The sequence below is a fragment of the Temnothorax americanus genome, unplaced genomic scaffold (assembly GCF_048541705.1).
Source record: "Temnothorax americanus isolate GAGA-0224 unplaced genomic scaffold, ASM4854170v1 Scaffold151, whole genome shotgun sequence".
NCBI lineage: Eukaryota > Metazoa > Arthropoda > Insecta > Hymenoptera > Formicidae > Temnothorax > Temnothorax americanus.
Window position 1 is genome coordinate 142,916 of NW_027509288.1, and position 27,072 is coordinate 169,987.

At 35.1% G+C, this 27,072-nt stretch overlaps 2 protein-coding genes and 1 pseudogene across 2 annotated transcripts; 1 reads left to right on the top strand and 2 right to left on the bottom strand.

Moving 5' to 3' along the window:
• Positions 1 to 683: 683 nt before the first annotated feature.
• Positions 684 to 26,817, top strand: LOC143895311 (uncharacterized). The gene is given in 6 exon segments (XM_077402355.1): positions 684 to 1,493; positions 2,903 to 2,919; positions 3,800 to 3,979; positions 3,981 to 4,818; positions 4,924 to 6,413; positions 26,643 to 26,817. Coding segments are annotated over 4 exon segments (1,410 nt in total). The 3' UTR covers positions 4,384 to 4,818; positions 4,924 to 6,413; positions 26,643 to 26,817.
• LOC143895313 (uncharacterized) lies at positions 10,725 to 12,382 on the bottom strand. Its single transcript, XM_077402356.1, has one exon. The coding sequence runs from the start codon at positions 12,358 to 12,360 to the stop codon at positions 10,726 to 10,728; it is 1,635 nt and encodes a 544-aa protein (XP_077258482.1). The 5' UTR covers positions 12,361 to 12,382; the 3' UTR covers position 10,725.
• LOC143895316 (uncharacterized) lies at positions 12,471 to 22,172 on the bottom strand (annotated as a pseudogene).
• Positions 26,818 to 27,072: the final 255 nt, after the last annotated feature.

Sequence of the window (27,072 nt, forward strand, 5' to 3'; positions counted from 1 at the left end):
GAAAATTTGTCATTATTAATCTCAAATAGTTTTTTAATTATAATTTCAAATTTTTATCGAAATCTATAAGTATTTAAGGATATTTATATAATAAGACATTTTAAATATTATAAAAATTAACGTCCAGTAAGAGATAAATTTGTTACGCATTTAGGCGAAGGACATATTTTGACAGTGTTCTTAACATTTTCTTAAGAAAACACGTCTTACTTGTTAAAATAATTTTTATTTTATTTCGCGTTTTTATTGTATAAACAAAGTTTTATTCAAGTCAAAAAAGATGTAGAATAATTATAAACATATGCTGATATGCTTCTAATTGATATAAACAATATTTTTGGGCAAATTTTGTGAATTTAGTTACTGGTACAGTAATTTACGTGACTGCCTAGTAACTGATCGTGTGCTAGTTACCGGTACAACTCGCTTCGATGACACGCAGTTGGAAAGTACCACTAACTGAATCGGAATAAATAAGTGCTATTAAGATTAATTATGTAAGTATTTTTATAAATAATGTTATTTAATAGTATTATCAATATTAGTTTAACATCTATAAATATATATTTCAATAGTTTAAAAAGATATATATTAATTTAGACAAGATGCTGTAACATAACCTTGCAATGTATCTGCATTGACACTAAGTAAGTAAATATTTTGTGTTCTTTAGAATCACAAACATGCCAAAGGTAACAAAAAAGAAATATACCCAAGAAAATATAAATGCTGCTTTGAAGGACATAAAAAATGGCATGTCGTTGAGAGAGGCAACACAAATATACAATGTACCGAGAAGCACGTTTTACTGCAAATCCAAAAATATTTATCCTGTGGAGTGTTCTAAAGGACCACCGACTATTTTAACGAAAGAAGAAGAATTAAGAATAACAGAATGGATAATCTACTGCTGTGATAGAGGTTTTCCAGTTAGTAAAAATCAACTGCTCGATAGTGTGCATTCGTTAGTAATCGAATTAAAAAGATGTACGCCTTTCACAAATAACAAGCCCGGTAGACACTGGTATGAAGGTTTCTGTAGACGTCATCCAGAATTGTGCCTCAGAGTAGCTCAAAATTTGACACGTACTCGTGCTTCAGCTACAGAGGATGTGTTAAGAAATTGGTTTGCTGAAGTGCATGCACATTTGCAAAAAAAGGATCTTGTCGAGATTGATTCATCCAGGGTATTTAATTGTGATGAGAGTGCTTTTTTTCTTTGCCCCAAAGCTGATCAGGTTATAGCAAAAAAAGGATCAAAATCAGTTTATAAAGTTATTGATGGAGATGAGAAAGAAAGTTTGACAACGCTTTTTATGGTGAATGCTAAGGGACAAATGGCTCCACCAATGATCTTATATTGGTACAAGCGATTGCCATACAGTGTTACAAGTAAAATCCCTTCTGGATGGAGTGTTGGTTCAACGGAAAGAGGGTGGATGACAGCAGAATCGTTCTACGAATATATTACAAATGTGTTTCATCCATGGCTAGTAGCTCAGGAGATTCCCTGCTAAAAATGACCGATTAAATCCGATTGGTTCCGTATTAAATTTGGTGAAATTAAATCGGAATGAATGCGTTTTCAATCCGGTTAATCGGATGCCCGATTGGAAGTGAATTGGTTCTAATAACAAATCAATCGGAATCGTTTTTAATTCGGCATTTCCGGATTAATCTGAATCCGTCGTTATCAGTTTCAATCGTATTAATGCACATCCATTTTAATTGGGTGAATAAAGTAAGCACATGAATCGTGTTGAATCCGCATCAATCGTAAAATTTTAATACAACATCAAAATCGGATTTAATGCGATATTTCCGGATTCATCTGAATCCGACTGAATCGGTTTCAATTGTATTAATCTTAATTCATTTTAATCGGGTAAATAAAATGACCACATGAATTGTATTGAATCCGCATCAATCGTGAAATTTTAATACAACACCGAAATCGGATTTAATGCGATATTTCCGGATTCATCTAAATTCTAATACTCAATCGGTTTCAATCGTATCTGCGCTTAATTCATTTAAATTGGGTAGTGAAAGTAGCTATGTGAATTGGATTAAATCCGCTTTAATCATTAAAATTGTATATAACACATCATTTTTACGTAATAGAGTTCTTACTACAGGATTTCCTTTTGGTAAAGTCATGAATTCCATATTTGCAAAATTGTAAAATGCCTTTATTTAACCCTTCGAGAACACACAGGGTTAATTTGACTCTTTTTTTCTTTTTTTTTGCCAAAAAAATTTTTAACCAAAAATATTAAACAAAAAAATTAAATTTTTTTTGTAAAAAACTTTTTTTTTTTAAAAGAACACTGTTAATCTGACTCTACACACATTTTGATCGTCCACCATTTTAAATTGACAAGTGCGATCAGCTTTAAAAAATTCCCAGATGTACTTGAAAAATTGTTAAATTAATTGATATAAATAAAAAGTGCCCTTAGAATTATTTACATATTTTAAAAAATTAAAAAAAAAACAAAATTTTTTTTTAATTTTTTAAAATATGTAAATAATTCCAATGGCACTTTTTATTTATATTAATTGATTTAACAATTTTTTAAGTACATCTGGGAATTTTTTAAAGCTGATTGCACTCGTCAATTTAAAATGGTGGACGATCAAAGTGTGTGTAGAGTCAGATTCTCCGTAAATGAAAAAAAAGGTGTGTTTTCGAAGGGTTAAATAAATACTGCACATTGTAATAAATTTGTAGTACAAAGAATGGAATTATAATAAAGTAGTAAATAATCCTGTTTATATATCCGGAATTCACGGATTTTATCAGTTTGAATCGGTCTCAGTCAATCCGTTTAAATCATTATAATTTCGTGATTTTGGAGTTCACGAAATCATAACAATTTAGACTGATTCAAACCGATAGAAAACGAGTGAAATTACATCTTTGAGTACGAATCCGTTTCAATCGTTTCCAATCGGTATAATCGTTATGAAATATCATACACGCAGAAAATTTTTCTCGAATAATGTAGAATACTCATAATAAAATGTACTAGATTTACATCACACCGGTAGAATATACGCGTATTCAACCGGAAATTAATATATGACAAAGAAAAGTAATAGTTTGATCAGATACATCTTAATTGTAACCTAAAGGTAAATAAGTTTGCCATACTAACAAGGAAATATGAGAAAAGTAAAAAAAGTTCTATACTGATATGTTTATAGACGACGGAAGGCGCGCGGCGCGAGCGGCAACGCGGGCTCGCGCGGCGAAAGGGTTCGGCTTGCGCCCGCTACGCGGCGCATCGCCGGTATATTCTCGCGTGATTAAGATTCAACATCGACCCCTATATCTAGGGTAGCTCGGTAGGGTTTCTACAGCGTTCTCAAGTTCGCTCGTGGCAGACAGCTGACCGCCACAGCCTATAACAGCAACTTGTGTTTTTGCCATGACTGCAACAGACATCTCGTTTTCTGTCCATCAGCCATATTTTTATTCTTTGCTCTCTAAATTTCCTATATTTTCTTGAAATTTTTTGCATATTATGCATATATATGCTATATTTTAGCCGTGCAAGATTAGTATGGTATTTACTTTGTTCGTGTATACTGGTATTTTCCAGAAAAATTTTCTGCGTGTAACGATTCAAACCGATAGGAACCAATTGAAATTACATTGTTGAATACCAATCCGTTTCAATCGGTTTTGATCGGTGTAATCGTTATAAATCCGTGATTTCCGGATCAAGAATCCAGATTCATGCGGATTCAAAATTTTTAATCGGATTTAATCGGTCATTTTTGGCAGGGTTACAATGCCTATAGTCTTATATGTGGATGGTCACTCATCTCACTTAACTATGCCATTAAGTGCCTTTTGTCGCGAGAATGGAATTGAACTTGTAGCACTGTATCCTAATGCAACGCATATACTTCAACCCTTGGACGTATCGGTATTTCATCCTTTAAAGCAGTCCTGGAAGAAGACAGTAGATGTTAGATAATGCTCCACAACGTGTGCGAAAAGAGAATTTTGCTCCATTATTAAAAAAAGCAGTGGATTCTATAAATTTAGTTGAAATAGTTAAAAATGGATTCAAGACTTGCGGTTTGTGGCCCTTGTCAGCAGACGCTGTAAATTATAACATTCTCAATAAAAATAAAAAAGCCGTGCCTGAACAACACAGTGAACATTCTATTAATGAGATAAATAGTTATGAAGAAGACTGTAAAAAATACTTGAAATTTTTTGAAAAGCACATTAGCAATAATATTTTACATACATTCAAAAATGCAGAGCTTCATGAATCTCCAGTTTTATTTATTGATATAAAAAATGAAGGACTATATGAGCATTGGAAAATGATGAAAACATTATTTGGTATATTCGATATTTAAATTTATATTAATTACTATTTTCTACATAAGTATTATTAATAAAAGTTATAAAATTGTAGGTAACTAGCTGTAGACAATAAAAAAATTAATCATTTTTTAAAAATGTTTTTTGTGTCCTTATTAATATTAGATACGTTAATTATTTAGGAATAGAGACTAATGTTAAAGAAACTAATGTTGAAAAAGCTAATGTTGATGAAAAAACTGATGAAGGAACTAATTTAATTCTAAATATACAAAACATAAATGATAATTACGATATCAATAATATTCCAATAGAAATAGTAGAAAATTCAGGAACGCTTTACAATGAGAGTATAGCTTATGAGATTATTAATTTAATAAATACAGATAATGTAGACTCAAATTGTAATTTTGATACTGGCAATGAATTATTGGAAGGGCCGTCAGAAAATATTGAAACGCTGCAGTCGAGTAAGTATTAGTTTGCTAAATCTTAAGACCAAGGGTACTTGTGCCGTAAATTTTAAATTACATATTTTTTTATAATCAATTTTTAATTGTACTCTTCATTTTCAGATATTCAAAATCAAATAAATGACTCGAATATAATTACAGTACATGAACCAAACAATAATTTACAGAATAGCAACTCCGAAGTAAATAACAATTTACAGAATGGCAACTCTGAAATAAATAGCAATTTACAGAATGGTAACTCTGAAATAAACAGTAATTTACAGAATGGCAACTCCGAAATAAACAGTAATTTACAGAGTAATAACTCCGAATTGAATGAAGGCAAGTTACTTTATACGATAATATCATTAAGAGTATCCTTTTAACTTTTGATTTATTCCTTTTGATTAACTCCTAATATACAGATCATGATCTAGAGAATAATGATTTGAGAGAAACGGTTCCTTCACCATTTCAAAAAGCTTTATTGTGGCCAGAAAAAATATCTAAAAATATAAAGAAAAAGAAAACTGAAAAAATACATACTGTGGCTACATCAGATGAGTGGCAGGCTTATCATTTCAAGAAAGAAGAAGAAAAGGCAAGAAAAGAATTAGAAAGAGTAAAAAATCAAGAGAAAAGAAAAGCTGCGCTGCAAAAAAAGGCTGAAGAACAATCTGCGAAAAAATTAATTATAGAAGAAAAGAAAAAGAAACAAGCAGAGAAGAAAAAATTATTAGAAGAAAAAAAATTAAAGAAAGTCAGAAAAGGAAAAAAATAAACTATCTTTACAAAATCATTATACTTATCCATTATCTTTATAATATCTATCTTACTTTGTAAAATTATTATAAAAAAGTTATATTCTTAAATATATAATTTATGGAAAAATTTACAAATAAATTATAGTTATTAAGTACTGCAAAATCATTAAAAATTATTTCATTTTATTTGGTTGATTATCGTGTCCGGATATTGGGTCGAAGAAGTTTAGTAATCGGGACAAGCATTTCCTCGCGTCCGGATACTGGTACATTTGTACGCTTTACAATTTTTATTATTATTACAATAATTTAAATACTTTTCATGTTTTTTATGCGTTAATAGTAAGCTCTTATATCCCATCTTTCATTTGGATACATAATTAAACTGTTAAAACTCGTGAGCACTTATGAAAATTAAACAAAATCGAACTAGCATCGTTAGATGTCCGGCTATTGGGACGTTTACCTTACCGATCCACGATTACCCCGCGTTGTCGTGCCTGCTATTCGCGGGCGCTCTCGTACTATTCCGCCTAGTTACGGCCGTGCTCGCGGCAGCGCCTCCCACCGCTGTCTCCATCACTTCCTCAGAATCATCGTGATCGTCGTACGAATCACACGTGCCGTTAAGTCGACCGATAGACCACGCTTTTATTGTACCACCCGAGTGACTTTATAATAAATATTCATCGCAGAAAAGTGAATTCTTTTTTTTCTCGACCACGCCCAATTCTGAGGAAGCAGCCGCTCGATCAACTGCGTGGAGGCCACGAAGCCTATTCAATACAATGTTAATATCTGATCAGGTATGATCAGGTTCGAACTGACACATCCATATTTCATCAGGTATGATCTGATACGTATGCATTTTAGGTAATTATTCAGTTTACACCCCTCACCTCCGATTTTGATGAACTTAGGCTTATTCGGCGCGTTTTTGCACGAAACGAACGAATCTGGATATATATATATTTAAGTAACTTAAGTAAGTTTCAGAAAATTGTTATATATTTTCAAAAGTTATTTTTTAAGAGTGTGCCACTTTATTATAAAAGTAGACTCCACGATGCAACTAATACAAAAGTTGTGCCGCTCTATAGCGCGAGACAGTGTCGTGTCTTTTGATACCGTTCTTATAACACTGTTTGTCAAATTTTAAATACGAGAAACAGATCCCATCGAATGCCATCTATCGAATACTTTGAGATGCAATATCTGATCTGCTTATATATAATCTTATATGACTATATAGGTTCATATATGATAATATAATTTTCAGTTTAAATTATAGATATGTTTGCAAAATAATACAATTAATATATTTATTTATAAGAACTATAATATATATATTATATAACAATTTTTTTCACGAATTATTACAGGTAAAATTTCACTGTTTACGAAGATATTCAATAAAAATTAATATGTCAATTAAAAAAAATTAAGTGATGTCTTATGCAAAATTAGAAAAAAAAGGAAAATTTAAAATAATACAAGCAATGAAATGCCGTTTTTGGTCGAAGTGGATTTTGGTGCTTAATAATGTTTCACAATATCAATTATTATTAAATACATTTTTCAGTTTTTTAAACTGCGTGCCAATATAAACTTTGTCGGACTTAAGACGCATTAGTGTAAATTAAAACTAGTGTTATGCCGATTGGTGACGGCTTACGGCAAAACGTTTATTATTTTTGGGATTTCTTGACCTTACGAGTTGGGACTCGGTAAGCACAAGCGGGCAGATTAGGAAGCGGTCGGGTTCGCAGGTGAAACAAGGTGTAGGCGTCGTTAAATGAACTTCACTTCGTTTTACTTTATATTGGAGCTATATTTCAGCGCTCCTGTTACACTCACTAACTTACACTTGTAGTTGCCTTTCACAATTATTATATCTCGCACGCGCTTTGTTATAATGTAGAACTTCGCGACAAAGCTTACGGGAACGGTCACGGGCAGAGTCTCCGGTGTATTACTCTCCGTCGCGGCTTCTTCGACGGTCCCTTATATTGCTTTGAGTTATGCCCTGTCGGCACTTTTCCGCCGGGTTCGACGGTCCCCCGAATGAGGTCGGTCAGTGACCGAGCGCATTCGCAATCTCGCTGTACTTCCGCGGTTCCGCGAATGTCAAAATGCGTTGTCGCACATTCTTATGCATATCGCAATAGTTCGATTGACGCGGAAGCTTGATGAACTTCCGCGTCCGCGTCAGCGTAAATTGAGGAGTCTTTCGAAAGACAATTTCCTCGAAATCTTTCGAAAGACTATTCTATAATTTTATTATAAATAATTTAATAATTACCCGTTGTAATTTTAGATTACAACATCCCTCCCCCGTTAAAAAGAGAAAACGAGGTTCGCGAGTTTTCGCTATATTCTTTAATTTATACTTTGTTGTATACCCATTTCTATATTTTTTCCTTATATATATTTTACATTTTATAATACCCGTGTACAATATTTTGGTATAATCGTTTACTATTCTATTAGAACCTAGTACTTACACTACGTTTTAAAATTGGTTTCGGAAATCCGTATGGTCGAAATGATCTTTCTTCGTCGTATAATGTAAGTGGTGATCGTGGGTTCTTTTTCTTTTTTATTAATACGTATATTACAGTGCTTACTATGGCTAATGTAATTATACCGCTCGCTGTCATTGGGTATATGAATTGTTTTCGGACGTAAAAATTTCGGTCGTCGTCCTCTAGGTCAGTATTCATTTTTTGTATTTGTGTTTTTAATTCTGTCAGTTCAGCTCGATGCTGAGTTAAATCGTCCGTTGTCTCGTTCCGTAATGTGATCGTTTCATGGTCATATGTAAGCGAAATATTTACTTCGGGTAAATATGTCTCTATATCTGTCTCGTATATTGTCTCTTCAGCTTGTACTGTCATATCGGTTGTCATTAGCTTACACTCCTTTTCCAGCGTAATTTTGCCAGTGTTGTTGGTAATTCAGCTTGGTGACCGTATACTAGCTCAAACGGTGTATACCCCGTCGCTGTGTGCGGCGTTGTATTATATGCGAATATCGCAAACGGTATCCACTCATCCCAATCCGTTTGGTCCTCGTTTATGTAGTGTCGCAGGTATTCTGCTAATGTTCGGTGGGATCTTTCGAGTGCTCCGTTGCTTTCGGGATGATACGCGGTAGTTTGAATTTTGTTTATCTTCAAAAGTTTACAGGTGTTTTTGAATACCTCGCTCAAAAAATTCGTGCCTTGATCGGTCAGAATTTTTTCTGGAATTCCATGCTCTAAGACAATTTTTGTCACAAATTGCTTACTTACTGTACTTGCTTCTTGGTTTGGAATTGGTATCGCTTTACTATATTTCGTTAAATTATCTTGAAATGTTAACAAATATTTATTTCCATTCGTTGTAATTGTAAGTGGCCCTACAATATCCAAAGCACATTTCTCGAACGGCTTGGTAGGTGTGTCCGTAATTACCAACGGTACTTTATTTTTCCGCGATAACTTATTTCTTTGACATAGCTCGCATTTAGCTATATATTTTTCGACGTCTTTCGTCAATCCGCGCCAGTTATGATTTAACCGGATTCTATTTACGATTCGTTCGACGCCTTGGTGCCCTCCTATAGGTGCATCATGGTACTCATGTAATATCTGCTTCTTTTCTTCTTCTGTATATATTCTTGCTTCCTCTTCGTTGGAATTATCCTCGTTTATCGTGTGGATTTTCGGTTTTTCTTCTGCGGCAACTTCGTCTCGTTTTACATTGCGTCTCAGTGCGTCGGCGTTTACATTCGCCTTTCCGGCTTTGTGTATAATTTCGTAATTGTGTTCTTCCAGCTGTAATCTCCATCGAATCAATCTTGAGCCTGGATCGTTAACGTTAAATAACCATGTTAACGGCTTGTGGTCGGTCACAATTTTAAATTTGGTGCCGTACACGTAAGGTCGGAAGTGTTTGACCGCCCATACAATGGCTAACAACTCTTTCTCTGTAGTGTTATAATTTTGTTCTGCTCGTGATAGAATTCGACTGGCATAAGCTATTGGCTGGTCTTCACCTATCTTTCCTTGAGATAGTATTGCTCCGATGGCATGGTCGGATGCGTCAGTAGTTATAATAAACTCTTGCGTAAAATCCGGATACTTAAGCACAGGTGCCGTTGTTAGTTTTTCCTTTAAATTATTGAAAGCATTTTCTTGCTCTGAAGTCCATTCAAATTTTTCCGTTTTCTTTGTTAACTTTGTTAACGGTTTGGCTGTCTTCGAGAAATCTTTTATGAATTTTCTATAGTAACCGGCTAAGCCGATAAATGATTGCACGTCCTTAACTCTTTTTGGCGTAGGAAATTCTTTTATCGCTACTAGTTTTGACGGGTCTGGAGAAATTCCATTCTCCGAAATAATGTGGCCTAGGTAGATCACTTCCTTGCGCAAGAATTCACACTTCTCCGGTTGTAATTTTAAACAGTTTTTTCGGAGTCTTTGTAGCACCTCTCTTAATCGTTTGTTGTGGTCCTCCAGGCTAGGTCCATACACTACTATGTCATCTAGATACACAAGACATTTAATTCCCTGTAGGCCAGTTAGTACAGAAGTCATTAACCGCTGAAACGTTGCGGGTGCGCTCTTTAGCCCGAACGGCATGCGATTAAATTCGTAGTGGCCGTAAGGTGTCGAAAATGCCGTCTTGTGTTTATCTCGTTCGGCCATCGGTATCTGGTGATACCCAGATGCCAGATCTAGCGTAGTAAAATACTTGGCGTTCCCCAACTGATCAAGTATATCAGTGATATTTGGCAGTGGGAATGAGTCGCCTATCGTTAGATCGTTTAGCTTCCGAAAGTCTACAACTACTCGGAGCCTTGGATTTCCGGCTGCGTCAGCTTTTTTAGGTACCACTAACAACGGTGCATTCCATTGGCTAGTACTGCTTTGAATTATTTTGTTTTCTAACATTTCTTGTACTTGCCGATTTACTTCCGCTTTATGCTTGTTTGGAAGTCGGTATGGTCTTACATTCACAGGCGCAGCGTCAGCGCGTGTGTTTATTTCGTGTTTTACTGCTGCAGTACACGATAATGGCTCTCCTTCTAAATGAAATAAATCGCCGTATTCTTCGCATATGTGTTGGAGTGATCGTTTTTCCTCGGCGTTTAAGTGCTGCGTACGCAATGCTAGTCAGATGCGTTCGTTTCGAGATACAGCAGGTTTAGTTTCCTTTCCCGTCATTGTTGCATGTATTTTTGTATGAGTATCTGTTTCTAGTTTTTCCAGCGTAACTTGTGGAATCGGTATTTCAATTTCCTTGTCTGTAGTATTTATTATGCTTACAATGCAAATATGATTCTCCGGTTTCACTAGGCAGTTTCCAATATAAACTCCTGGTTTCATCTCTCTTGCTTGTACGATACCTTCTTCATTTTTATCCGTAATTGCCTCTATTATAGTCTCGCTGCGAGGCTTTAGTGTGACCTTTCCATACGGGTGCAATTTGAAAGTTTCTTCCTTTATTTTTAATTGCATTTGCTCGTAATCGCAAGATGCGGCGTGTGTCCGTAGGAAATCTATTCCTAGGATTCCATCGTATTCTATGGCCATGTCTTCTCCTACCACATAAAATGCGTGTTTAATTTTTAATTTATTTGTTTCAATGGTCGCATACACTTTTCCGATTGTGTGTATTTTGTGTCCCGTGATTCCGGTGAGAGCTATGCGATCTTCATAGACTGGGGCGTCATCTTTTAACGCGTTTAGCTTTATTAATGAAATTGTTGAACCAGAGTCATATAGCATATTCGATGCTCCGGGTTTTACCTCTCGTATGGGTAATCTTGTTAATAACAGTTCTGGCTTCGTACGGCCGTATGGCACACTTTCGATATGTGTAACCCGATATTCTGAGGCAGGTCGTGGTTGTTTTCCTCTCGCCTCCTCTTGTTCGTCTTCGCTGCTTGCAGAGTCAGCGTTCTTCCTTCGGTTCGGCACTTTCAATTGTTGTCTTTTTTCGTTTTCTCTAGATTTGTTGGTGTTGGGGGTGTAGCTTCGCCCTTTTAATGTCCAACACTCATCTCGATTGTGCCCCGATTTTTTGCAATAATTGCAATATTTCTGCAGTGCATTTACTTGTGCAGGTTTACTAGGTTTAGGTAATGCGTTTCCTTGGCTTCGGCATTCCCGTCCATAATGACCAGTTTTTCCGCATTTAAAACATTGTACGCTCTGATTTTGGGGCTGTCTCGTATATCCTGGCTTATTTTTGTATAGCGAGGCGCCCGTTTTTGTCGCGGTCGGCCCTATGAGCTTTTCTTCCGCGCTTGCTCCCGTTATGGCTTCTTGTAACGTCGCATATCGCTGCGAACGTACAAGTATTTTTAATTCGTCGCGCAATCCTATTTGAAAATTAATTAAAGCTTGTTTTTGTATCGTTTGCTGGATCGCGCGTTTAAACATACTGGAGTGATCTTCTCCTTCTATCATAGCGTCATATAGCTTCATGGCTAGTAGATCGACTCGTTGCCCAAAAGCATGTGCGCTTTCGTTTGGCTTTTGCTTGAGAGTATTAAACTCAATCTGCAAATGGGTAGTGCTCTGCTTGGCTTGATAGCAATCTTCTAATTGTTGCTTTAATTGAGCGAATGTTTGTATATCTCGCGTTTCAAAATCTTGCATCGCTTTTCCTTTTAATTTTGTATATAAAATCGCCTGTACTAATGATTCTTCGTCTGTAGGCTGTATATTATGTACCGCATATGTGCACGCGTTTATAAATTCTTGTAATTTCTGTCGCGACGTCCCATCGAACTCAGGGATCATGCTTCGTGCTTCCTTTAACGTTATAGCATTCGGTATGGAACTACGCCGATTTCTTATATCGTGTTCCGTCCGTCCGTAATTTTCGCTCGAATATCTTTCGTTTCCGGCTCCTACTTGGTCGCCGTTTCGTGCACTATTTTCTAGTGTTATTAACCGTTCTCGTAATTCGCGCGTTTCGTCACGCATTTCTATACGCGATTCCTCTTGCATTTTCTGCATTTCCCGTAATAAATTGTATATTTCTCTTACGTCGTGCGTTTCCGTAGATAGCGGTGCGTACTGTGCGTCAGATTGTGACTGTGCCATTTCGGTTTCCTTAACTTGCGCTTGTGGCTGGTTTGTGTGAGTGCGTTCTTCTAATAGGGGTTTTTCCGTTCGCGTCTCTTCGCCGTTTTCCCGATAGCATTCGCTAGGGTCGAATATATCGCTCTCGTAAGAGGTCAATGAAAATTCTCGTCGCAAGGATACTCTGCTAGGGGTTCGGCTAACGTATGGTCTGCTTCTACGCGGTTTTTCGTCCGTCCGGTCAATGGGGTCGGTTGAGAATAAACTCTCGTCAATCTCACCAAACGGAAACTCGCGCTCAGTAACAACGTTTTCCGGTAACTCGGTTTCGCTGTCCGAGTGTCGCGTTTCTAATGCTACACGAACGTTATCTAAAGTCGCTTGTGTTGTCGCGCGCGGACTATTTACCCGTGGTGAAAATTCGTTGATTAACCACGACGCATTGGCTATCGGCGTTCGGGGAGGACTATTTTCTCCCGACATTCACGCGTAGTACAATTTTAAATTTTCTCGACTTACATTAGAATTACGGCTCGCATGGTCGCTCGCAGGCTCCGTTGTTTGCGGCTGGCCCTGGCGTGAAGATGCTGGTTGTCGAACGCAGTTGCTGCTTCTCGTTGTTCGCTGCTTCTGCGTTGTCCGCTGCGTTGGCGTTGTCCGCTGCTTGGCGTCGTCCGCTGCTTTGGCGTTGTCCGCTGCTTTGCACTTGGCCTTGGGTGTTGGCCTTTTATTTTCTTTTCGCCCTTTGGTGTCCTTGAGGATGCCTTGATCGATCCCTTTTGGCTCAGTACCGTTGTGGATACCTTGGTCGCTCAGTACCTCGGTTATTTCAGCCGGTCGATCTGATTCTTGGTCAATCCACAGATGTTCCACCGTACTTATTTTCTTCCTGGTTAGTCGTATTCAGCGCTAACTGATAGACTTTATTTGCGTACCTTAGGCAGGCTTGCTGTTGTCTTTCCTAGTTGTCCTGGTGCTTTGGTCAATCCCACCGCTGCCACCAAATTATGTTATGCCGCGTTGCCGATTGGTGACGGCTTACGGCAAAACGTTTATTATTTTTGGGATTTCTTGACCTTACGAGTTGGGACTCGGTAAGCACAAGCGGGCAGATTAGGAAGCGGTCGGGTTCGCAGGTGAAACAAGGTGTAGGCGTCGTTAAATGAACTTCACTTCGTTTTACTTTATATTGGAGCTATATTTCAGCGCTCCTGTTACACTCACTAACTTACACTTGTAGTTGCCTTTCACAATTATTATATCTCGCACGCGCTTTGTTATAATGTAGAACTTCGCGACAAAGCTTACGGGAACGGTCACGGGCAGAGTCTCCGGTGTATTACTCTCCGTCGCGGCTTCTTCGACGGTCCCTTATATTGCTTTGAGTTATGCCCTGTCGGCACTTTTCCGCCGGGTTCGACGGTCCCCCGAATGAGGTCGGTCAGTGACCGAGCGCATTCGCAATCTCGCTGTACTTCCGCGGTTCCGCGAATGTCAAAATGCGTTGTCGCACATTCTTATGCATATCGCAATAGTTCGATTGACGCGGAAGCTTGATGAACTTCCGCGTCCGCGTCAGCGTAAATTGAGGAGTCTTTCGAAAGACAATTTCCTCGAAATCTTTCGAAAGACTATTCTATAATTTTATTATAAATAATTTAATAATTACCCGTTGTAATTTTAGATTACAACACTAGAAATAATATCTCATATTAATTTGATTGCCAAGTAAAATAATATACTAGAAAAATATTTATAACAGTTATACAAATTTATAGATAGATCCGAGTATATGTTCATATATGATTATCTTTAACCTTATAAATATACTTTTACATGATCAAACATGAGAATATATAGGCATATAAGACCATATATGGCTATAACCAATCACAGAGCCGTATTAGCATCTTAAGATATTACTTAAGCTGGTCTTGAAATAAGATCTGATTATGAATACCAGCCTATGAAGAAGTAAAAGTGTACAAATTAGAAATTTGCACATTGCTTTCTCACCATTTTTAAATGTGCAAAATTAAGAATTTTGTTATTGATGAAAGGTTAAACACGTAATAATACTAAAAGTCAAGGAATGAAATATCATTGAAAACGAGTAAAATGCAAGTGTAACGAATATACAAAAAAGATTAGAAAGATGTTTCTGCCGTTACACAATCTTTTCGTGCATCATCCAGATTTTTCCATTCAACATTATTGCGTGAATCTATAGTAAAAAAAAGCTGATACTCTTCAATAACATTCTGAAAAAATTTTTCACAATCCGGCTATTAATTAAAGTCGTTTGATTTTTTACCCGGCGTTTTATGTTTTAAATATAAAACATAAAAAATAAAATATGTTAATGCAGAAAATGCTGCAAATGCTGAAAATATTCTCATAATTATTGTACCGCGCTAAATGATTTATGTGAGACACCTATTATAAAACTACCAACTGAAAACCCTATAAATTAATATTGTAACATTTTATTAGCAATAACGTCTATTAATTGCAAAAAAATATATATATTATATATTAATTTGTATGTAATTTTTATGACAAAATACTCATCGATAAGTGCACCCACGGTCTTACACACAGGTCTGGAAACCACGGTCGTGAATACAGGTCCGGAAACTCGTCCGTTTTTTTGGTGGTGGGGGTGACTCGCTTAATGACGATATTTTCATAGGTTTGCCATGTTACCGCGCGCGTCGCTGCGTTGCAAGGATTATTTATCATGCGCGTTGTCCACTAATCCGTTTCACTGTAAAGGTCCCCGCACAATGAAAAATATAAATAACAAGGAACAGATATTAGTGATTAAAAATAAGAAATCAGGAATAAAGCTGGCGTTTTAAATGAGTTCAAATGTGGATGAGTGGTAGCAAGAGATCAGCCTTGCAGTCTTACCATTTTAAGTTCGATTCAGATTATTGTTCTTTTTTTACAATTATTTTACGAAAAGTAAGATAATGTGTTATTTAATTATTACGCGTTATAGTAGTTATGTAAAAGGCATAGTACCCCAACATAGTCCCCGCGATATTCGTAAGATCAAATAAAATAGTTCATCTCCCGTTGTAAGAAATAATATTTATTAGAGATAATAAATACAGAATAAATACAGAATAAATAAATACAGAGGTAATAAATGTGAATTAAGACATGATTACTTTTTAAAATTTTACTTCCGTTTTTTATTCACAGAGTAATTGTTTATGTTTACAATTATAATTATGTTTAAATTGTAATTACATTTATTTATTATGGAATATTATCACAAACTTAATTGTCGAAATAGTTTATTGATTTGTAAGTTTTGATAATTTTTTTTTCTGCACAAATTTTTTTTTCTTTTCATTCTCTTGATATGTAAACTGTCTCATTCTCATTCAAACATAATATTGGAGTGTATATGACAGGAGATGTGAGGCATGCGTCATGCATGGGAATGAAAAAGGATATGAGTCCAAAACTTCATCTATTGTTTCATCAAAGACATGTTTGCTTGTAGCATGCTTAGGAAAACAATTCTCGATAAAACGTATCAATTGAAAAAAAGTTGTGTTAGGATGAATCAGCCTTCCATTTGATTTAAGGTCGACTAATTTAGAAAGCGAATTGTGATTGTTGGGATCCTGTATTAAGGCTGCACGACAATTTACACATGCACCATAGCACCGCAATACTTGTTTGCATACGTAGCCTAGAAAATGTTAAGATAATGGTTGTAAATATTATGAAGGGGAAAAATGTGCGTACCAATGGTCAGGTAATAGCAATCCAAGATGAAAAAATGAGATTGGTTTGGGTACCATCCTAGTTATGTGCCCATTTCGCCATATAAGTAGTTTTTTGTGTCATTAGCAAACTAACGGAGTCAAAGCAGACAAAATCGGATAAATCTTTTATTGCTTTTTGTATCAATCGCGGCGGTCTTTACAAAGTATCAAAGTTCTACGGTGTATTTTGCCTATGAAAGTCATTATTATCCTGTGTAAAAAATACAAAGATATATATTCAATTTATGACATTACCAAGATGTACCAATTACAAACCAATCTTATATTTTGGACTCAGAAAAGTTCAAACTTATATTTAGGCAAAAATAGTTAGAAGGGGAAGGTATTATAGTATCTAATAAGTATCGACTATCCAAACAATAGTGATATTTTATCAATTGTTACTCTTGATATAAAACTTGTTAAATAAAAAAAATGTATAGCATACATATATAAATCCCAAGATTAATTCAATATAAAAATTGTAGACTCGACCAGATACCAAATTTGCCTGAAAGACACATACTCAAACGATTAGATTCATATGAATAAAGAACTGTAAAAATAACTGAAATGTAGAAAATAAAACTTTGCACAACTATGCAAGTAATACATAACACTTTCAAGAAAACCCCATGCGTACAGCAACCGCATGCAAATAAGGCCAAAACAGCTTAAAAAAGTGCAATTAATTGTAAAAAGAAGTTTTAGAAATATATTAGTTTTCACCGACTTGGTCTTAAAATTCCAGTAATACCTGCTCAATGTCAATTATTAGTAGATAAGTAAAACAACACATGCAATTTTCATAATGCTAGTCTAGAATGTTATTAATTTATGTTAATTAATTTATGTTTAATTTATATAATTTATACTTTATACATTTCTATTTATAAATCGCATATACATATAATAATTCATTCGACGACGATCAGAGCAAATAACTCAAAAAGCAGATTATCATAGTGTGAAAGTTGTTTCTGAAGAATGCATTTCGTGTTTTTTTTTCTTTTAAGGACAAATTTAGGGGCGGAAAAAATCGGGAGATGTTATTTGTTAGTTTAGGATACCTGTTGCGTAATAAATAATGCAATCGACAACACTAGGAAGGGTGTAGTCATAGTCGTCTGCGAAAATATCTTGATCTTCGATATCTTCGCTGTTTAAAATCTCGTCCAACCTATTTCTTATTTTTTCACGGTTTTGTGTCATTTTTGAATCCGGTTTTCCGCTGATCTCTTTGAAGTCATTTACTGTAATCAGTATCTTTTGTACAGGTTCAGATACAGTACAATTTCCGTACTTCGGCGGTTTCAAAATACTATATATCGAAAGTAATTTATATAGGTGTAGAAAGGTCGGGCAAGTCGGATGGTCATTACAACCCGCCGCTTGACGGATGGTGCCAAAAAATTTCTGAAAAAAAAATGATCCTCAGGGATTAAATAAGGTATTAAGGTATTATTGAACAATTTTACCTCCAAGTTGTCCTGGTTCACTTTCCCAGTTAATAGGTATTTAAAACCGTAGCGCGTTTCCAAATACTGACATAAGTCGATCGTAGATTGCAACGACAAACGAAGACCTCTTGCGGTCTCCGGAGTCAAAAACTCATGCTCGTTAATTTCCCCCTTATTTTAGCGGTCTCCCAGTCGTTGAGCCATTGTATTGAACTTCGTAGAACCTAATCATGATAACGTTTTAAATTGTATGAAGATAATAAAAACTGAAAATAGTGGCAAAGACCTTAAACAGAAAGTCTATGAATTCAAGCAAGTCTATGAATTCAAACTGTGGACGCTATTTATCAGTTAAATGACACAATTGACGTTTTCACGATCAATGTTTACTTAATAAAAACTAAATTTTCGTTTATGGAAACGTAAAATTTTACATCGAATAAAAACAATTATATAATTCTAATTGCCTATCGAGTGCGTAAAAGTCATGACAAAACCGAGGCCAGTATTCATAATCAGATCTTATTTTAAGACCGTCTTAAGTAATATTTTAAGATGCTAATACGGCTCTGTGATTGGTTAATGACATCTTAAGATTGTACTTAAGACGGACCTAAATATAAGAACCGACTATAAATACCGGCCCGAGAACTACATTGGATGGTGTGATAGAACGTTTACCTGGAAATCGTGAGAATTCGAAGTAACCCCTTGGTTCGGAACTTTTCGATTTAGAGCGTCGAACATGTTATTCATTCGCTTACAAAACTCAATAGTCGCTTCACAGCCTTCTAATCCTTGACACTTTTGAGAAACGTAGAACTGAAGCCCATTCGCTACTGAATTGCTGAATATCTGATAAAAAATAATTTAAAAAATTTATACTAATAAATTATTTAAATACATAAATTATTCAAATCGTATTATTTGCACCTGTGTTGCAAGCTTAACACGCATTTTAGCAGTATTATCCAATTCTACGTGTCTCAAAGTCAGCCGAGGACATGCTCGAGCGTTTCCTAATTGATTACTGTCCAATTTGTGTAGAGTTTTAAAATATTCCCACTTGATCGGATCATTCCTTGAGTTTATCTACAATAAAATGTGCATACAAAACGAGACGTATAGTAGTATAAGAATTCTATCAATATAATTTATATTAATATAAATTTATATACATACTCTTAGTATTTTTTTGTTGTATAAACGATTTCTCACATTCTTCACAAGATGAGGAACATCAGACAATATAAACACGCGGCGATCATTATCCGAGAGATGAGTAAACCATGTCTGAGTCTCATTGATTGAGCTTTTTATGCCCAGAATTTTTCCCATCTTCGTATTTGTCGCAGCTCCATCGGAAACAATTCCATGCACTATGGCCCCAGACTCCTCCAACAAAACAATTGCTTTAATAGCTAGTTTTGCTAGTTCGTCGCCTTTCACGGGATTTTTTGATGCAAAAACTGCCACTGGCTGTGTGTAGGTGTCTGCGAGTGGTTGAAACATTAACACAAGTCCGTGAGTTGCTTGATCTTCTATACTTGTCGCTTGGGGTCCATCATCACCAAAATCAACTAATCCCGTATAAGTAAGGTTTTTCGAGCATACAGAAATCGATTTTCGGAGATTGATCTCATCGAGCAATAATACTCCGTGGCGTTGCATCGGTTTTTTAAAAGTAAAACTTTTTTTAGCAGTTTGAAAAAATTGCTATCAAAGCCACATTTTGTGTTAATCATTGTAAAATAATTTCGAATAGTTCGGGTACACGGTAATGGGATAACGTTGTTTTTTCGTAAAAATTCGTAATATCCATGTGAACGTATGTTCATTAACATACAGAGCATTATCCATTCTTCTGAATATCGGTGACCTCTCTTTTGTGTTTTTGCTGAAGTTATTATTTCTTTCAATGTATTTTGCAGTGTTGTTGGTATATTCAAAGAAAAAATTTTTTTCCAACGTTTCGTCTTGAATATTTGCCAGCTCGTTTTGCTTCGAGTTTAACTCATCTTGCAACACAGTGATTCGATATTTTGATCGATTTTTTAATCGACGCGTTTGGCTCAATTTTTTCCTCAAGGCATTTATTTTCTTTTGATCAATTGGATTTGCGAGACGCGCGACTCTCTTCACTTGGTCACGCTTTTTAGGACGTGCCTTTTTTTGAAGCAACGTGCTTTTCAATCTTTTACAATGTTTGCACCTTTTTCTTTTGGTAGTCAATTCACAATCGATATGATGCCAATCATTGTTAGAAGTTCGATACGCAATGTCTCGTTGAATAAAACATTCTTCAACTGGCCCAACTCCTTAACAAACATGCATGTGCTCAAATTTCGATAAAATGATAGGTAGCGACGTTACATCGTTCATATTTTGCAAGATTTTAATTTCTTGAACCGATGTCAACCGATTTTCCATAAATTTTATAATCAATTATGCCATCTACGTCGATTATGACACTTTTGTCTACAATAGGACCATCTTTGTCATTATTGGTCATCAACTGTACGTGTGAAAGTACCAAATACCGTTTTGTTCCTCTATATAATTCGGTGAAACCCCACGAGTTTGGTATTGTGATTGACAAATCTTTGTACGCTATAATATATAGAATACAATATATGTAACGATATTATTCATATTGTCAGACCTTAAGGGCTTTAGCACATAGAAAAACTTAAGCAGTAAGACGTAAGCAGTGCCTGAACCCTAATTTTTATAATCTCTGCAAACGTTCGTATCATCGCCATATTTAAGATTCGTGTAGATAAAAGTATAAAAATTAATCAGATGAACACATTCTTAAGTAAAGATTAATAAATGGAACTTTATTGATATGGAACTTTATTGATACGGAACTTTATTGACAGAAACGATTACTAAAATGGAACTTTATAGATATAGAAACGATTAATGACGCGCCTACTACTTTCTCCGCCGCTGTTCTATTCCCTGGGCGATCCTCCAATATTTTCCTCTCAAGAGAAGGCCCGTTCCCATATATATATTCGTTCATATTTTATATTTATGTATTATTGATTGTTTGATGAACTTATTTATTTATTTATTTATTTATTTATTTATTTGTTTGTTAGTTAGTTTGTTTGTTTGTCTGTTAGTTAGTTAGTTAGTTTGTTTATTTATTTATTTATTTAGATTATTGTTACAAATTTATTTCATTTGCTTATTTATTCACTTATTTCTGTCTAGCGCGTATATTATATATTAATGTCGAGACTCTGTCGCGTTTCTTAACGTTTGTTTTTATATACATTTTTATTTTATTCATTTTTATATAGTTAGAATAGATATAATAACAGCAACACTTACACGCCATGCTGATAGTTTTTATGAGCCTTAGGTCAACTGAGTCCGATGTTCTCTCAGTGAAATTAGTTATTTCTTTAGGAACAAGATTGTCGCTCGTACTTATACATCTATCAGAAGACTGAGGACTTTGCTGACAATCAATTACACTCCTCGAATTCTCTGCATTGGTATTCGCGCTTTCAAAGGGCGAAAACTCGTCAATCTCATCGGCTGTAATAGAGTGTATAATATAATAGCTATTACAAAAATAGCATCATGAAGTGGCTGCATATAGTAGGAATTAATTGCTGAATTGCTATTTGAATTCATGGAATACAATAAAGCATGATAATATTTACTTTTCATATCAATAGACTCTGGAATAGGCAATGTGATATCGATGGATTTTGATAGTGTACAATGCACGTCTGAGTTAAACAATTCATTATTCGCATCATCAACGCATAATTTTTTCTCCTGCAAATTCTCATCTTTGGAAACCGTTGCAGTCGAGGAAGACTCATAGAAAATTGTAGGCACAGCAGATTTAGATAATCGAGTTCGCTGGTACTTAGTCTGAACGAATTAAATAAAATCAACTACAAATTGAATATCTGATTTTTCAAGTAATAATTACTATATTAGCAATCTTGCAAAACTAACCTGGATATATTATTAAAGTTCCTTTTAACAGAATATTTTTTTTTATATCTGAGCTTACCTCGGCTAAGACGTTTCCTTGTACATCGCGCATTACAAAATTTCTTATTATACATTCTTTATCGAAATGTTTTTCACATACAAACTGATTAGATTTCAGATCCTTTATACCCGGAATTGCGGATATCCATTTCTTTCGCATTTCATCACATTTTGGCACTTTAAAAACTGAACAATTTACGCGTACACTTTTGCACCCAGTCTTGCAATTCGGCACGACACAATATTTTGTTAATTTCATTATCAATTCCTTTCTATAACTTTATGCGTTCGTTACATTTAATATGTCAAAAAATTATTTGCGTTATTTAAAAAATCTCTAATCTCCAGCGCTCCAAGTGGTGATAGTGTCAACTACATAAAATGACTTCACTAAGCGGGTCACTCCCACCACTAGAGTTTCCAGACCTGTATTCACGACCGTGCTGGAAACTCTAGTAGTGGGGGATGGTCGTCTAAAGCGACGAAGAAAATAACTCGCTTTGTGACCGCAAGAGTCGCTGGCATCGGTCAGTGTACTATGTGGTGGGACAAGGATGGAAATAATAATTAGTAAATTCAAAATCGTGAGTGCCAGATAGGCAATAATTGAAGTTCCAAATGAGGAAAGAAATAATAAATAACTTTGTATTAAGAAAAAACGTTTGAAATATTTTATTATACGAATGCGCAAATTAATAAATTGATAATTTATTCTTAATTTACAATATTTATTAAAGATGACGCAGTATGAGAGCGGTCGACTTGTATTAATTCTGATTCTTACCTTATGTATGCCTCGGTTTTATAAGATTAATTAGAAAGTTAAAAGCTATGAGTAAAGAAAGTAAATAATGAAGTAAATAATAATCCGTTTTGAAAATCCATAGTTAATTTACAAGTCACAATATTTACATTCTTATTCCAAGAATTATCAATGCAGTTGCACACACAATTAAGGTCGATACCAACCTTTTTACTGTGACAGTTATTTAAAGAAAAAAAATATGTCATATAAAAAAAGATTTACAGGAGTGTTTGGACAAGCTCGCGCACAAGCCTGAACTCTAGATTTAGATGAGGAAGGAACAAATGAAAAGAATCCGTTTGTTGAGAGAGAGATTACGTTTCAGGATTTATATGTAATTCAAATCAAAGTTTAAAGTGGGCAGAGCTACACAAAGAATACCAACATTTGTTGCATAGGAGAAGGGAAACTGCCCTAAAACCTTCCCAGTATTCGTGAACAAAATCATACAGAGATTATACAAAATATTATGGAAATACAATAAATGTATAAAACACATAAAAGAAACAAATCAATAGTTATTATAGAACAGTCCTTTCTTTAAATATGTATCATAATATACTTGGAGATTTTACTGAAGTCTTTCCTTATCATATAAAATCTTCTTCTTCTCTAAAGAAAGGATCGTTTGAAACAAACATAAATCAAATAATACAAGAATATCACTTCAGATAGAATTTATATAATCTAGAAAATAATGCATCAATCCTTCGTTTTAAGTAAAGAATTACTATCATCAGTCTATTCAGGGAAGTTACTTGTAACATTAATACTGATTGAGTATTACTAAATAAGTGTCGAAGTCTCTGCAAAGCATTGTACTATATTATGAGCGATTACTACAACATAAGCTATATTCACGACATGAACAACAATAGCAAAATAAGTGATACGTTTTTCACTGAATTTACTAGACTAAATCTTGTACTAGACAGTCTTTGATTGACACATTAATTCACCACAGCATGAACGCAATACTAGATAACTAATAATTCGCAAGATATTTATCAGAAGATTATAAAGTAATTGAATAAAAACTTATATAGCAACGCACGGAAACGGTTATTCGATAGTGTTATTACAATGCCAGAAACGATTTATATATTTCGCAAAGAACGCATTATCATTTAGTACGTAATACAAAGAAAAGTACACATAGCTCGCAAATTAACAAGAGATATTGTCTAATTAATGAGCAAGAAATAATCGTACAAAGAAGAATTAAAGTTTTTTTACTTGTCATGAAAAATGGTTGCAACCAAACTATTAATTATTTACTTTACTTTAGACTGAGCTCATTGTTATAAAATTGACTCGAAATGAATTGTGCACAAACCCGAAATAAGAGATGAGGATAACTTTCCCCAGAAGAACAAGGATAACCTTCCCCAGGAGAGCATAGGATCCTTTGATCAGGATTCCTAACGTAACGTTAGATGAACTTCTAACGTCTCTACTTGCTATTATGAAATGGTTACCTTGTGAGCAAAACAGATAAATAATTAGAGCTAGTCTTACAGAGCACGCCTCAGACTTTCTTTCCTCTCGATGTATAAGTAGCTGCTTGTATTCAGCTTGAGCAGGATTCCTCGAACGTTCCAGAAAATGGCTGCCTTCCTCGAACCTTCCACGTGCCGGTATGGCTCGCCAGAATGTATCTCGCTGGCTTCCTCTCAGTGACGATCGCTGTTGTCCATGAGGTTTTCCGATCCGTATATGTTTCACAATTATCTTATGTATCGCACACGAATAGGCCGATCTCAAATACTTTATGACTTAACTGCGAAAAGATGATGCAATTGTGCGACTCGAAATTATGTATAACGCACGATGTATCACGCACGGTATCCGCGAGACGACTGTGCTCGCTCGGCCGGGCTGCGCGCCCCTCCTAACATGCTCAAGCATGCGCAGTAAACACGTGCCTCGCCGCTTGGGACGCAGCGTTGTCGGCGCCGCTCGCGCGCTTTTTCCATGAACTACGTAGAACGCGCGGCTTGACATATCAGATTACAATCGACACTGACGGCCGCAAAAAAGAATAACACAATCTCTCTCTCTCTTTCTCTCAACTTCAAACAAGGAGAAAGATGTTATTTTCAATCCATGTTACTGTCCATGTCCTCAGGAACTGAAGAAGTCTTCCACTTAGCTCAAAGAAATAATAAATGACTTTGCATTAAAAATAAAACGTTCGAAATCCTTTTATTTGTTTTAAGAAAACCATTTATTCGTTTGTAAGTTTAGACAATTTCTTTTTTACAACAAATTTTTTAATTAGCTTTAAATTCTCCTGATGGGCATTTTGTCGCATTCTCAATCTTATATAATAAATTAAAGCATACGATAAAATATCCGAAGCGTGATTCATGCAAGGAAAGGTAAAGTTATACGTGTCCAATACGTATACGTATACGTGTCTTATACATGTCCGTTTTATATTGCCCGGGATCGCTGCTTGCCACTTTTTAAATAAATCTATTTTTTTCGGGACTTTAAAAAAATTGACCGTTTTACTTTTAAAGATTTATATAAATTTTAATAAATTTTACTTATAAATTTACAAAAATAACACAATTTACAAATATATCCACTAAAGTACTTTTCTCAGTACATGTCATTTTTAAAAATGCATTTGAATTAAGCGCAATTAAAAGATTGTTGTCACGTTACCATGAGTTATCATCTACACTTCGCGATGACAGCGATGCATGGTGACAACGCCGTGAAATAAATTCTTCCTTGCTATAAAACGACCATCCCCCACCACCAAAATCGGTCCGAGTTTCCAGATCTGTGTGTAAGACCGTGAGTGCACCTGTGTAAGAAATCTTACCGAACTTACTATCATGCATGCCTTGAAAAAGTCCTTGAACAGTAGTTGATGTACCGAGAGGTGTTACTACGTTCGCATAAACCGATATTGTTGCTATGCAAAGTGCAAAAGATAGCCCGTTCAGGATTAATTCTATAGAGGAATTATCCACCATGGCATTGGAGCGATAGATATTAAGGTATCTTTACACCAGAAGAAAATTAAACCACATGACCGAGCATATAAAGAAGAATTATGACTTTGAAAATTTGATATTTTATATGTGACGTTATCGAAAAAGTCTATTTTCCACATTTCAATGTAATAATTTGTTTATCAAATATCTTAAAATATTAAATATTAACTGCGCTACATATTCGCTAAACTCTATACTTTTGATAGGGCCGATAAAAATACAGAGTCACTGAGTATTTAAGCAAAATATTTATGTTAAAAGTTGACTTAAAATGTGGTTTATAGATAAATATTTTTAATGGCGACTTTCAAGGAATTATTTGGCAACGCTGCAAGCTGTGCGCTCATATGTCATATTTCAGTTCATCAGGTACGGTTTATTATCAACTTTTATTTTCACAAATTGTCCCTTATTTTTGCCCACATTACTCCTCATTTTATGTTTCTTATCACTCATTATTATTATAAAATCTCTCTTTGATAAAAAGAAAATGTCACAATATTCTTTGATTAATGAAATTGACACTTACATTGACACTTTTGTTATCAACTTCACATTTTACAATCGGCGCCCTGAAAAGCACAGCGTTGCCATATTGTTCTGACAGTAAAATTTACCAAAAAATAAAAAATTTCTAAATACACATAATATTTTTACTTTTTTCTTATAATTAAACATAATAATTAATTATAACTTGATTTTATATAAGTTGAATGCAATATACAAGAGTTTGCTGAGGCCCTGCTTAAGCACCTACAAAATACGCTCCTCCGTAAAAGGAATACCTTAATCCTAACCGCAACGCGTAGCACACAAAACAAAATACAATGGTATAACCATATCCAAGCTTTTTTATTATTTTGCCTAAACAAAATAATGCAATATAATATTATTTTAGAAAAAATGATTTTAGCAGAGAGAAACCTGAGAGCGGCCATCCCGCTTCGGGGGACGCCTAGGGTTCCTATAAGGGAGTTGGGCAGATACCGTTGCCCGATTGTGATTGACTCCGCCATTTTCTAGGCAACTTCCGCACATGGCAATCTTGGCATAACTATCAGAGAGATCAAAACTGAGCCGAAACGTACGAAACGTACTGTGATCTGCGTCTGACCCTCATAGCCTTCTCCTATTTTAATCTCGAGGGTCCTCATATTATTTTATTTATTATTTTGACTTTTCTTTGATAAAATTTTATTATGTTCTTTGAAGGAGTATAAATTCTTCTTTCGAGTACATAATAAAGACTCTTTCTAAAATTTGTACATTTTAAGACTATTATCAAGAAAATATTTTCGCTTAAAGACAACCGTTACTTACTAAAAAAAAAAAAGGTAAATTGA